General features: G+C 28.2%; 1 protein-coding gene across 1 annotated transcript; it reads right to left on the bottom strand.

Moving 5' to 3' along the window:
- Window positions 1-4,596: 4,596 nt before the first annotated feature.
- LOC114132963 (uncharacterized) lies at window positions 4,597-10,187 on the bottom strand. Its single transcript, XM_027998574.2, has 10 exons — window positions 9,835-10,187; window positions 7,699-7,852; window positions 7,506-7,631; window positions 7,291-7,434; window positions 6,840-6,957; window positions 5,870-6,758; window positions 5,614-5,803; window positions 5,406-5,543; window positions 5,058-5,351; window positions 4,597-4,991 (listed from the first exon to the last, which is right to left on the bottom strand). The coding sequence occupies exons 1-10, from the start codon at window positions 10,110-10,112 to the stop codon at window positions 4,746-4,748; spliced, it is 2,577 nt and encodes an 858-aa protein (XP_027854375.2). The 5' UTR covers window positions 10,113-10,187; the 3' UTR covers window positions 4,597-4,745.
- Between the last annotated feature and the right edge of the window lie 3,183 nt (window positions 10,188-13,370).

Here is a 13,370-nt window from a genome sequence, read left to right as displayed (position 1 = left end):
TTTTCCATACAGTAAAAAAAACAAACAATTTATATCATTATAATTTATTACGGAAGAAAATAGAAAATAATTATAATAAGATCATACTACTCGTATCACTGGTCACCGAATTTAATTATTATACTTTATTTAAATTATTGTTTTTCATTTAATATCACCTATTTTATTAATAATTTATACATAATAATATATTCCAATTGATTGATTAATTTATTAAACTTATTCATACAGTCATACAATATCTTGAAAAAGATATAATTCAATTGAATAATGAGAATATTTAATAAAAATAACATTTAAACTAAAATAAACTAGAACTATTGAATCCAAACAATATAGGTATTTCTTTAAAACTGACAATTAATTCAAATAGTTTTTCGATACAGCTAAGTTTAAAATATTGTCATTTGATTGCAATAAAATGTGTAAACAATATACAACCGGACATCCGGTACATTATACCTAGTATACGGGTATAAATTAGTTTTCATACTCACTGTAATTTAAGTATACAAAGGTACCTACATTAATATAGTAAGAAATTAATGTTTAGACAACACGTTCCAATTACGGGTGTGGCTGTACAAAGTCTGAATACGGACATAAGTATGATCAATATAATATTTAAGTAGTCAGTCGAGTTAACACAAACCATTGCCTATACTAGTGCTTCTCAAACCAGGGGATCGTGATAATATGACTGGACGAATGGCGTGTCGTGAAATATTTATTTTATTTAAAATAGTTTGTATAAAACTAAAGCGTTTATGAAAAATAAAAAAAACTATAATTATTTTCGATTCAAAATTAAATGGTATCGGTTATTTATAGTGAAAAATCATCATTAGGTACATGTTTTATAAGCAGTATTATTTTTTTACCTTAATATTGCTTAGGTATGAAACATATTTTATTTTCAAAATAGTTGGTACACTTCGTCTATTATATTAACACATCTCTATACTATCCACCTTGGTGTATTATGCACAAACATAATGTATTGTGTTAGTATGTTATCATTACACTCAATGTTACCTAGGTTAAAGTATATAACTTCAGTGATCCTTATTAGTTATTATCGTTATATGGTTCGAAAATATAATATTTATATTAATATAAATGTAGTTAAATTAAAAAATATATGATACATTAAACTATTTTTCTTTTTAATGTCAATATCTACATAACATGTAATCGAATTTATGATGTAGGTAATTTTAATTTGTAACATCTTTAAGCATTCTTGAAAAAATATATTTAGTAATAGGAAAATATATTCTTAACAACTTAGTACAATATGTGATTTCATTTATATTAGACATAATATATAATAATATCAATTATTCAATGGACATTTTTATTAAACGACAATTCAAATTAAATTTAGTTATAATGTTAATTATTATTTCACTATTGGTTATAATTAACAAACGGGTACAGCGTTTTCTACACATCATTATATATTTTGTAATATTTCTAAATATTATTATATTAGTATAAAGTATAATAAATATTTCAACATTATGTAATAAACCATGCAAATAAAATTCATAATTAAAGGTATTAAAGTTTTTGTTTTATATATTTAATTATAAAGGACTTAGTAGTAAAATATATTATTATGCAAGTTGCAATTAGAAATGTTTTTGATAAAATTAATAATTATAAATTACAAATTGACAATTGTTATGTTTTAATATTATATAACTTAAATACAATATGAAGGTCGTGTACTTATGTTCACATGTTATGAAATTTAATTACTATACGGTATAAAAAAATATATTTGTTAAATTATTAATTTGAGATGAGTGTAGTTTAAATTAATAAATAATAGTAAAGTAAAAGTAAAAAAGATATATACAGTGTACATTATGATAATAATTCAATAAAATTGCTTTTTATAATTTATAAATTATAAATTAGAACTACACATTCACTCTTTATGTGATTTACATACTAATTATTACCTAATTTTTTTTTAAACTTAGTTAAGCTAATATTTTTCAACATTGGCATAAAAATTAGTAACAGTGCGGATTTTTTAAAATTTTTTTTCAATTCGTCTTTTTACGTAAAACCTTTTCAAAAATGTATCAAATACAATTTTTATTTCTTTGCTTTTTAAATAAAAAAATTATTTTTAACAACATTTCTATTTAATGATTTGTTTTTAATGTACCATCAAGATCGTTGTAATAAGTTCGACTATAATAATGAAAATAAGAAAATAGAAAATATGATTAAAAAAAATACATTATTTTGTTTATTTTACTTAATTGTTTTTTTTTTTATATTATATTATTTATTTACATATACCCAGTAAAAGAAATAAAAGATAAAAAATGAAGGCATATTCGTGATGCTTACATGAAACATGTGTCGGACTATAAAAATATTGTGATGTCCTTTCTTCCTTATATTAAAAAATTGAATGACGATGAAAAGTTAGACTTCCAAGTTCACACTGTGCAATATTTAAAAAATATTATTCAAAAACATAATTCTCCCCTTACTTAATATCCACAAAACCAGCCAAATCCTGTTGCTACTAGAATAAATAATAATTTTCATTATTCAATGCCAACTCCATCTTTATCTCGATTTGTATACTCTCAACATTCTACCAACACTGTCCCAATACCTAACTACACACTTCAATCACATCACTCCCAACAGTTATCCTACCCAGACTTTTCAAATAATCAAATATCTGAAACATCGCCTACTTGCATTCATTAACATTCACCTAATAATGCGCAAACAAATAATAAGTATTAACTTTTTTTATATAACATTTATATTTACACACATTTTTTAAATATTTTTATTAGTTTAAAATACCAGAAACAGGCGCGTACACAAAAAAATATTTTGGGGGGGGGGGGTTGGTTTTAAATTTTTATTCTTATATAATCTAACCTAAGGTTATAAATAATAAAACTTATTTCCTGAAATTTCGGGGGGGGGGGTTGAACCCCTAGAACCCCCCCTTGTGTACGCGCCTGACCAAAAAAGTAACCAAAGTAGGTACTATTATTTTATTATTTTTAATATTACTCTTTCATAATTTAATTAATTTTATAATAAACTATCCTTGTGTAATATTATATTAATGCAAATTGTTTGTAAGATTATTATTATTATTATTATTTTTTTGTATAACTTTTGTATGATTCAACACATTTGTCTAAAAAGTACTAAATACCAATACATATACAGCACTTTATAATGTTTAAAATAAATAATTCATTTTTATTTAAAATAATTGTTTTGATATAAGTACCTATTTAAATATATTAAATTATTAAATTTTAATATATTAAGTATTACTGTTTGATATTATATTATTATGGTATAGTTTTGGGTGTACCTTGAGATGAGCAAAGTATTGGTCTTACAATTTTTAAAAATTGTTTCTAAGTATCCTTTTATTAGTAGAAAAAAATGCTACGAATATAAATTTGAGGGGGCAGTAGTAGCAAATTGAATGTAGTTCGTACTTTGTGGTCAAAAGTAGAAAATCCCCAGTTACTTATTATACCAGGTAATACTAAATAGATAATATTATATGATGTGTTTTAGTCATTATATATCATAATAATATTGATATGTGTTATATGGATAACATAGATAAAAAATATAAAATTAAATTAAACTTAATTTTTTTTAAATTTTACCTTAAAGTCACTGTCAATCTTTTTTCAGGACTAATAGGATTTCGAAATTGTGTGACTTCCTTCGTTAAATGTGTTCAGACTTTAACTCTTCAAACGTGGAAATTGACATCCGATAATAATCGAAAAAAATTTTCAGGATATTTTTTTAGATTATTATAAAATTCTTGAAATTATATGTCGTGCTCTTTACTACTATGTATATGATGGACCCAATACATTCTGCGCTTTTGTGCTAGTTCTTCAAGCTCACCGGTAACTTCAGCCATACAAATTATTTTTAGAAGAGAACTCATTTCTATGTATAGTTATAATTATTACAATTAAAATATTTAAACTCATAAATTAAATCGATTATATTTTGAATTTATAAAACATAAGCCTCCGGGAGCCAAATTTCTTAAAAACTCTGAATATTAGATAACTATTATTTATGATTTTGATTAAGGGAGAAGGAGGGGGGTTCACAAAAAAAATTGTGTGAAGCACTGATAAGACTACCATAAAAATATATTAAAAATTTTTAGTAGAAATTAAACACGGCCTTAATCTAATAAATATTTTGTTTTTATAAAGAAATACAAATTGATAGGGTTATTGTATTTTTTATTATTTTCATTAGATAATAATTATTGACAATTATAATTTTAGAGTTTATATTGTATTAATTAACTACAGAATGTTGTATATATTACCAGATATATATATTAGTCAGTTTATGTTGACTACAATGACAAGGAATTATGAAAATTCCTAAATTATCATCTTTTTTTTTGGTAGACAAAAGTTTGAAATTATTGAATTGGATAAGCTATTTAATAAATTTATTGAAATAAGTTGTTAACTTTTTGGAACCCATACAAACACGTTTAAATGGGCTCATTGTCTTCTTCAAAAATAAATAAAAAAATATGATGAATAAATTATAAATATTTTATTTATTGAGGTCTTAAATTTAACAAAAAAAGAAAAAAATGTTAATAAATTTAAAATTGTATGTTATGTTGCTTTGAATAAGCAATAACTATTTTTAAGGTTTAATATTTTAATATTTTGAGAATTATAAGTTTAGTTTGAAGTTTTAAATTTTTTTTCTGGTATACTGAGCTCCATTTCAATTTCTCCAAATGACACTGGTAGATTATTGCTTAAATTATCTTCACTATCTTCGCGAGGTTGTCGATTACCAAAATGTCTTTCGATCCATTTCAACATAGTTAACACAGAATCTGTGCTTGGCAAACGACGTTCAGCTGAAGTTTTAACTATTTGTGACTGGGCTACTCTAAAAGTTGCTGCCATACCTTTTAATGCCTTTAAAATAATATTTAAATACGCTTAGATGCATACATTTTTTATTTTAAGATGAATATAAATTACCTGCATTGCATCTTCATCAGTTATATCATCCCCTGCATAAATGATGCGTGTGCGTTCACTCCAATCTAAACCTAAAGTTGTACGTAATATATAAAATGATGCACGTCCTTTGTTCCAGTGTACTGGAGGTTTGGCTTCAATGGCACAATGAGCCTGGCCTGCCTTAAATCCAGCTTCTTCAATAAGATGCTGTGCTGTAGATACAAGCTCGGATCGATTATCAACAGGTACTTTACGATAATGGAATGTCAATAAAGTACCTTTATTTTCTACCCAAGCACCATCTTTGCAAACCTTAAAATAAAAATAAATAAGTATGTAACTTATTGATAATTATTTTATATTTACTTTTTCTTGAAGTACTTTCAGTAAATCACCAACTTTCTCAACATAATCTTTAGGCATAGGATGCACAAACCTACTACCATCTGGATGAAGAATTTCCAGTCCATGATTACCAGCATACGTCAAACCCTCAATACCAACCTAATGAATATCAATTAAAATAATTTAATTTGTTTTGTTGTATATTTTAGGTTAACATTTAATAACAAACCATGTCTTTAACATTCTGAACATTTCTGCCAGAAATAATAGCTATGTGTACATCAGACATATTGGCCAATCTTTTTAAAATACTTTTTGTCTCTAAAGGTAATACAGCGAGGTCTGGGTGAGGAGCTAATGGAGCTAATGTACCATCATAATCTAATAATAACGCAAGTTTGTTTGTGTTACCAATATATCTAAAAAACAAATGATTAAATAATTAATATATTTATACACAATATAATTACAAAACTAATATTTACTTGGACAAATAATCATCAAAGTCTTGTAAAGTGACTGGTTGCATAGTAGTTGGCAAAACATCATCACCGTCTTCAAATATTAGAGTTCCCATTGCTTTAAGAAAAGATCGCATCCAAAAATCAACATCATGTACTTTTTCTCTACGTCTCAAACAGTTCATTCTTAATCTTCTTTCATCTTCAGGCATGGTCAATGCTCTGTGCAATGTATCAGCTGCATCAACTAATTCATATGGATTACAAATTAAAGCTTCATTCATCATTTCACTGGCTCCAGCAAAAGGTGATACAATAAGAACACCAGGAGGTTTTTTAATTTGACAAGCAACAAACTCCTTAGCTACTAAATTCATGCCATCTCGAAGTGGTGTAACCATAGCTACAGCCGAGTCACGATAGAAAGCTGCCAAATCCTGTTGACTGACACACCCATAAATATATCTAATTGGCGACCAATTAGGAGTTGAAAAACGTCCGTTAATTCGTCCAACAAGCTGGTCCATTTCTTCTTTAAGATCCTGGTATTCCTTAACATCCGTACGTGATGGGACAGCAATTTGCATAAGTGCTACTTTACCCTTATGTTGTGGATATCGTTCCAAAAGTAATTCAAAAGCCTTTAGCCTGTGTACTAATCCTTTAGTATAATCCAATCGATCAACACCAAGTACTAATTTTAATGGTGTACTTATAACTGTGGGTGCTTCCTCAGCCATTTCAACAAAACGATCAAATGGTATACCTATTGGCAATGGACGAATACGTACTGTGCGACCACCATGTTCAACTAGTAAATTTTTACGATCTACTCGACAACCTAATATGCGTTGACAACAATCCACAAAATTTAAGCAATAATCTTCAATATGAAAACCAACCATGTCACAACCTTTAAATTAAAAATAAACATGAATTTTTTAGTACAATTATAAAACTATAATTAGATAAGTATTAGATAAGTAGTACATACCTAGCATTCCTTGAAGAATTTCATCAGCCCATGGAAACAACCTAATAATATCCCATGGAGGAAATGGTATATGAAGGAAAAATCCCAATTTAAATTTCAATTTTTTTTCATCTGCGACCTAAAATAATAATTTATAAAATTTCATACAAAATGCTTAGGTATTTAAAAGTATTTTATATTAACAGCATTGTCAAAAGAATTATGTAACTTTTTTTTCACAACATCAATAATATGCCTAATATTTTAATATAATTTCCAATATTTACCTAATAAAATTTGCTGGACGTTTAAATAAAAATTTAATTTTAAATAATGTGAATTTTTATACTTAGATAAATTGTCTGAACTTCAAAATTATAACAAATTAATTTAGTTATACTACGATATTAAAAAAAAAAATGTCACATTCTTTTGACTAAATTATATTTATGAATGGAATATTAAATTTTACATTTCTAATGCAATTGGCAGCTAGCATAAGATGATAATCGTGTAACCAAACAAGAGGTGTTCCAGAATCTGTTTCTGCTTTTGATAAATTTTCTAAGGCACCAACTGTTTTTGATGCAAATTCTTTATTGACTGCACAGTATGACTTTAAACATAAGAGTAAAACAATTTGAATTAATTTCATTATTTTTATTTTTTTTTGGTATCCATTATTACTTTCCAAAAATCAGCAGAAAATTGTGCTCTATCAGGCATTGAATGAAATAGTGGCCAAAATGTCCCATTACAGCAACCATTATAATAACTATCAAACGTTTGAGGATCGAAATCAACAGGTATAACCTTGAAATAAAATTAAAAGTTATTCAAATAAATTATAGTTTAACTCTTATGAAATTAAATATCCAACTTTATCAGAAAGTAATCCAGCAGTAGGTGTTTTATCATTGGGATCTGATTCAGGTATCTTTTCACCTTCCTCTAAGTGAACACCAGCCCATCCAATCCATATTCCATTTCCTTGAATTACAACAGGTGCTACAGCAGTGACTAACCCACCAGCACTAAAATTAATAAAATATTAAACAATAATTCATAACATATTTTCAATATATTGCATTTTAACAATCTTTAATAAGTTCAAAATAAAAATTATATCATGCACTAATACTATAAAATCCTTATATTTATGGTCTTAAATGAAAACAACCAAAGAATATATTATTTAGTTAACATATAAAATTCATACGACCTATACACAAGTATAACTAACTGGAATAAAATGTATTAATTAGACCTTATAATTAATAGACCATTTATTTCTATCAATGATGACAGTGTCATATATGTATTTTGATTTGGTAAATCCTAGGTTTTACCAGTATTTGTACTTTCACCATAACACACACAATCAATAAGTATGTAAAACTAACACATTCTTTGCTTCTCTCAAAAAATATGATAACAAGGTGTTGGGGCTGGATATCCTTTTGAGTTAATTTAAGTTAACAAGATTGGTAAAGACTGTTAATTACTAAAAAATTTAATCTAGTTGTTCCTACAGTTTTAAACCTAATAGTTCAACTATAACCTATTTATACTATTCTATAATATCGACGGATAACAGGCAAACAACCGTATCCGCTATAATAATTGATTATTAATGAGCAACAGAAAATACATTAAATGGGCTCACTCTAGTGGTTCTGTTAAACTTATAAGACATTAGATAATGTATGATATAATATTATAATATATGTGATTTTTGGCAAAAAATATTTTACCTACAGTATTACCACAGACATTATATTATATTAAATGTCAATGTATATTTCTTAAACAAAAATAAATTTTTTAAAGCACATGATATAAAGACTGAAACCATTTACATTTAGAACTGGTTTTTTATGCAATTATTTATCATTGAATTATCCCACTTTACAGCAAAGTGACTTTCATAGTTATTTGCAGTTACATTTTATAAACAAATAACTTGTATTATATGAATTACTTGTCCAATAAATATTGATTGGAACGATTGTATCAGATATTATATTAGGTCATTTTTAAATTATCATTAAGATGATAAATAAAATAATAATTGTTTAATTGAAACCATGGACTAAAAATAGTTAAAGTGTTGATCAATAAAAATATTTATTACGTTTTGCAATAATAGATGTAGTAATCTAAATAAACTATAAATAAGCATATAAAGGCTAGTGAAGCAAATTTGCTGAGGTAGCTAAATTGTAAATTAGATATAAGGAAAAAGAAACAAGAGAACGAGGTAGTCGTGGTACCTGAGTGTTGCGATACTTTTGATTGTTGTAATTCTGTTTGTGTGTGTGTATTTTAATAAAAGTTTTATAGCTCATTGGATCGTTTGTTTATATTTGGTGTTATCTTGTAAACTTTGAATTCGAACTGACACCGGTTAATTTATGGTCGTCGAGGATTTAAAGTCTAAATAGTAAGGTAGCGATATCGACTTCATGTGAGCCAGATTGATTTCAATTTATAAAAAAAAGTTATGAGTACGATCATGGTAGTAAATAGACTCGATGAACCAATCATGATTACAATAAGGAACTATACATTTACAGGATCATAACACCATTCTGAAGCATTATATAATATGGGTTTTACTTCTATCATCTTCTAAAGCATCATAAATTAATTCAGAAAAAAAGGAAAAACTTAAAACGTTAAGAAATCTGTAAGATGCATCTTAAAAATGGTTATAAAATATTTTAATTTACAAGTGTGGTAACACGTCATGGTGGGTGACGAAATGATAAATGTTGTGAACACATAATAATATAGTCATAATAGTCATATACACCCGTACAAGAGTAGATAGGTATTAAATAAAATTACCGTATAAACTGTGTACACACACGCACAATACTTATCATGTTTGTTGTTGGCTCAACAAGTGTCAACCAAAAGGGTAACAAAAAACGAGATAGTAGTGTAATACACGCGGTACTATTAATTACATTATTTATTACGTAAAAACTACTAAAATCTATTCCAATCATACCTGGCTTTTCTTTCCCATTTTAGTGTTACTTCATTTTTCTTGAGAACGAACGGAAGTCTGTTGGACACTATGATGAGCTTGCCAGACGCGTGTGGAGACATGGCGGTACTGAGTTGGACGTAGAAACAAAATATTATAATGAATAATAATTGGAAAACCACGACGATTCTCACAGACGTGGTGTACTGTGCTACTGTCTGTGTTGTCTGTCGTACGTATCCGTTGTCGTCTCTTGTGATTATCGTTGTTTGGGTATTGAGTGTTCCAGTGTTGGTCATTGGATGGTCCGACGAACGCCGTTATTCCCACTACTCCCTCGCAGTAGGTACAAAACTACAGTCCGACACTGGCGACGCCCGTCGTCATCGTTCGGCCGTCGCCGGAAGGGCGGCGTCGCATTTTCGACGTCACGAATTACGCCGTACATTCCTGCAGCCATTCATGGTAAAGTAAAGAGATGTAACGACAAAATAAATAGGTATTGGAATGCGGTTTGTGTATTGTGTGCATCTGCCTTATTGATTTTCTTAACCAATCAAAATAAAAGATACAATTGACTGGCTTTGAATAGGTTTAGCTGGCGGCAGGAATGCACTCAAATACCTAATATTTTTTAGGGTTTTGATGTATCAATATTATATTTTATTATTGTTTGACTTGCTATTTAATAAAATAAAATAAAAAAAAATTTAAATGAATACCTATTACATTTTTTTGACAAATTCTTAACACTTCGACGTGTATAGCCTCTTTAATAATAATATAAGCCTACCTATATTTATAGGTATAAATATTTGTTTGAACAATAAGTATTGCAATAGGAAATTACCTTAAAATGCCTTAATAATTTTGAACATTTTCCTGTGTCTGCTGTTAATAATTTAGAAGAGACTCAAAGCTAATAAAATTTGAAGTACCTAACAACAAAGTATAGACATACCTACGCGGCTACGCCATACAGTTTATAAACTCTCAGTTAACAAATAGAACTAATCTAATAGCCAGTAGGCCTCAATTCATAATTTATATGATATTAATATATATTATTGATTCAAAATGTCTACCAAATAAAATCATAACATAATTTCCAATTTAATTTTAAGGATAGAAATGCACTAATGAAAACATTTAATTTTAATACTAATTTTATAAATATTCAAAACAAAGTAATAAATGCTATTGAGTAGTATATATCTACTAGAGTACTAGACTAATTTTTAAAATTTTAAAATTGTATTTTACGTAAGCTTAATAAATTAATAGAGTAAATGCTTGTTGTTTATGATTATTATAATATAAAATCTATACGATTTATAAAAATATAAAATTATACAATTTTTACTAAGAAGTTAACACTAAATGTTTTGTAATATATAGGTATTATGTCTGGAAATTGAAATTCTGAAAATTATCTAGTATTAAACTAGGTACTTATTAAATTTAATTAAATATATTTTTATTTTTAATTAACAATATCTTATACATTTTGAAGAATATTATATTTTCAAGAACATCTCAATACAATAGGTTAATATCAAAAAAATATGAGTGATGACTAGTACATATATTTCAAAGAACCTCAAAAAAAAAAAAAAATTAAATGAATCACACTCAAGTCAATGGATTGGTAATAACTAGTAAAATATGATACATATATATTTATTAATAGGTATTTGATTAGTAAGTTCTAGATATTGTAATATAATGGTTTTGAAAAGTACATCCTATTTTAAATACAACAATTTAAAATGTTTGATAAAAGTGTAATACATATTAAAATTATTCAATACCTATCTAATTAAAAGTAAAAAAGGCACTTTGATATTTAAATAAGTTATTTACTAATAATAATCAATTAATTTATTTGTCATTAATAAGATAAACCATACATTTATTTTATATTTATATACTACCACAGGAAATAAACAATCTATGTAATATAATATGTGATAACTGCAATGATATTTATAAATTTATAATTTTAAGTTAGTTTTAAATTATAATCTTCTTATATATTATTATAAAATCGTATTTTTTCCTTATTATATTATAATCAAACGTGAAGCGGTTCGTCTTTCCGCCGGCGCAGCGCCACCCGTATTATAGACGATTACCAATCGAAAAGTTCCGTTCCGCCGCGGTCTTTTCGAAAACGTCTTCTGCCGCCGCCACTTCGTTAAGATACGTTTTTTTCCAAAGTTTTCCTCCCGTTTTTCCGTTTCTCGACCGTACGCGTTCGCGCGTACAATACGTATATTATAAAGCCGGTTACACACATAGCGTTTTCGACGCGGCGTATGAACGCTTAAAATTAAACATGCGTCTACATACGGCCATATTCACACCAGGGGTAAAACCGCGCGTCCCAACGCATCGAAACGCGCTGGTTTAATTTTGAGCGTTTTGTAAACGCTTCCGGATATTGCCTTAATGTCAAAAAAGTTACTTGAATCTGTCCTTCGCGCGGCCTTTTTAAGTTAAGTGGATGTACCCACCAACGACGCTTAATTTTTTTATCTTTCTTTTGTTTTTTATTAATTTTATAAAACGCATACACTATACAGACAGCTTCTGCATCATTTAAGTCACTTAAGGCATCCATATTTTTAATAAAAATCAAAAATATTATCTCGTGATCGTGTGATGGTACTGAACAAAACCCGAGTAATGAATGATTGGCAAGTTTCAAGGCGTGCGTGGTGAAACAATTTTCCCGAGCGTTTGAAAACCGCGAACGTACGCTACGGTGTGTAAGATATAAATTCAGCCTTTTTGAACGCTGCGTCGGAGCTGCGGTTTTTGAACGCTGCGTCGAAAACGCTAGGTGTGTAACCGGCTTAATACGATATTATAGTTCGACAGTGAGCGTGTTTAAAATGTTCTCGAGAGCGATAATAATAACTAATAATTATCTTAATGCTATTATCTTATGTATTAGTCTGTTGGTCTATAACGACACGCGCTCTTGTGAGCTCGGAGCGGGTATACGTGTAAAATATATTACTGTATATCGTACCTATGCGTAATATAATACGGAGCTAAACGGACTCGATATTTTGATCGACCGCGTTTAAAATACGCGTACGAATACGGAGACTTCTTACGTACGCGCCTATAAATCATAACGCGTTTTGGTTTTCGCGGTATAAACGTTATTGGTCTTTACGACGGGCGTTTGTGTTTGATTTTTGAACCGCGAGAGGTACGTCGGAATAGCGCGCGCGTCTATTAAATCGTCGTAATACGTACGATAACGACGGTGATTCTTCGTTTATGATTGTTACAGACGGAGACTCGATGATGTGAAAATGTTTTTATTTTCCGATTTTTTTTTACGCGAGAATCGTAAGGATTTGACATTTTGACGGGAAAATTGAAGCGATTAATGCAGTTTTCTCTGCGGTTCGGAAATGGCTTAAGAGCTCGACATTCGATATTATTTTCCAACCCAAAGTGTAGTCGATAGGTTTAAGCGTTAGATCCCCGTGCATAGGGATGTCAGGTTCAAATCCCACTGCGGCGAATCCGTCGTCGAA

Source organism: Aphis gossypii, chromosome X (genome assembly GCF_020184175.1).
Source record: "Aphis gossypii isolate Hap1 chromosome X, ASM2018417v2, whole genome shotgun sequence".
NCBI lineage: Eukaryota > Metazoa > Arthropoda > Insecta > Hemiptera > Aphididae > Aphis > Aphis gossypii.
Note: the sequence above shows the minus strand (reverse complement) of the source record. Positions and strands in the feature narration are given on the sequence as shown.